Source organism: Octodon degus, unplaced genomic scaffold (genome assembly GCF_000260255.1).
Source record: "Octodon degus isolate 3935 unplaced genomic scaffold, OctDeg1.0 scaffold00299, whole genome shotgun sequence".
In the NCBI taxonomy this organism is placed as follows: domain Eukaryota; kingdom Metazoa; phylum Chordata; class Mammalia; order Rodentia; family Octodontidae; genus Octodon; species Octodon degus.
The window spans coordinates 1365386-1366331 of NW_004524875.1; the positions used below are offsets into that span (position 1 = coordinate 1365386).

Here is a 946-nt window from a genome sequence, read left to right on the forward strand (position 1 = left end):
AACATAGTACACAACAAAAACTGGCGCCTCCTTCAGCTGTACACCTAGAAGTTAAAGGTTGGAAGTTATAGGCCTCAGAGGTAGTGGCTGCCACAACATTTAGGTCTTCTTCTTCCTCTACTGAGAAATACTTCTCAATCAAGTTTAATGAGGCCTTGTACACAGACTCATTTTCGTGGTTCTGCAGAGCTTCAGTCTTGTCCAGGCCTCCACATTCTTCAGTCATTATACTAAGCTTCTCAGTTTCACCTAGTTTCTCAGCAGCCTGAAAGATACTTGTAACAGCATCCAGAATAACAAGGATAATTTTCGGATCTTTCACAGTTAAGAGGTTCATCAGTGGTTCTATTATACCACAATGAACAAGGTACACAATCTGTTCCACTGTCCCACCGCTTGTATAGTTGGTCACAGCCCACACGGCTTCCTTTTGGGTCTTAAAGTCCGCCTTAGAGAGAACACTGACGAGGAATGGGACTAATCCATGATTCACAACTTGCTGGATCTGGTCCTGCCGGCTGGCTGTGATGTTTGACATTGTCCACATAACCTCCTTCTGAATGTTTGTCTTGAGGGGAGTGAGCAGGCTGGGAAAGACAGCAAGCGCTCCTGCTTCTATCACAATCTGAGTCTGTTCATCTGTTCCAGTGACGATATTCCCTACGGCTCTCAGTGCAGGAGTCATAATGGGCAATTCATCCGATCCCAGAAGCTTCACCAGATGGGGCACAACTCCCGTCTTGACGACCATTTCTATGCGCTCATTTGGACCATCGGTGAGGTAGGAGATAGCCCAGCAGGTATCTGCTAATACTTCAAGATCACTATGATGCAGGAGACGAACCAAAGTAGGGAGAATCTGCTCAACAGCATCCAGTGGGGGCGCAGGATTCTTGTTGCGGCAAAGGTTGGAAAGGGTCCACGTAAGGTTGCGTAAGTAACCACC

The 946-nt window shown here is 46.8% G+C and overlaps 2 protein-coding genes across 3 annotated transcripts in view; one reads left to right on the top strand and one right to left on the bottom strand.

Annotated features, from left to right (window-relative positions):
• The window catches only part of Ccl28 (C-C motif chemokine ligand 28), a 32478-nt gene that overhangs the window by 27714 nt on the left and 3818 nt on the right, over positions 1–946 (top strand). The gene's annotated exons all lie outside the window — the stretch shown is intronic.
• Positions 1–946, bottom strand: part of LOC105741115 (importin subunit alpha-1-like) — a gene marked incomplete at its 5' end in the record, with an annotated part of 6068 nt that extends 5122 nt beyond the window's left edge. Inside the window, one exon of the mRNA XM_023707568.1 lies at positions 43–946. Coding sequence (XP_023563336.1) covers positions 43–946 — 904 coding nt within the window. The remainder of the gene's footprint in view (positions 1–42) is intronic.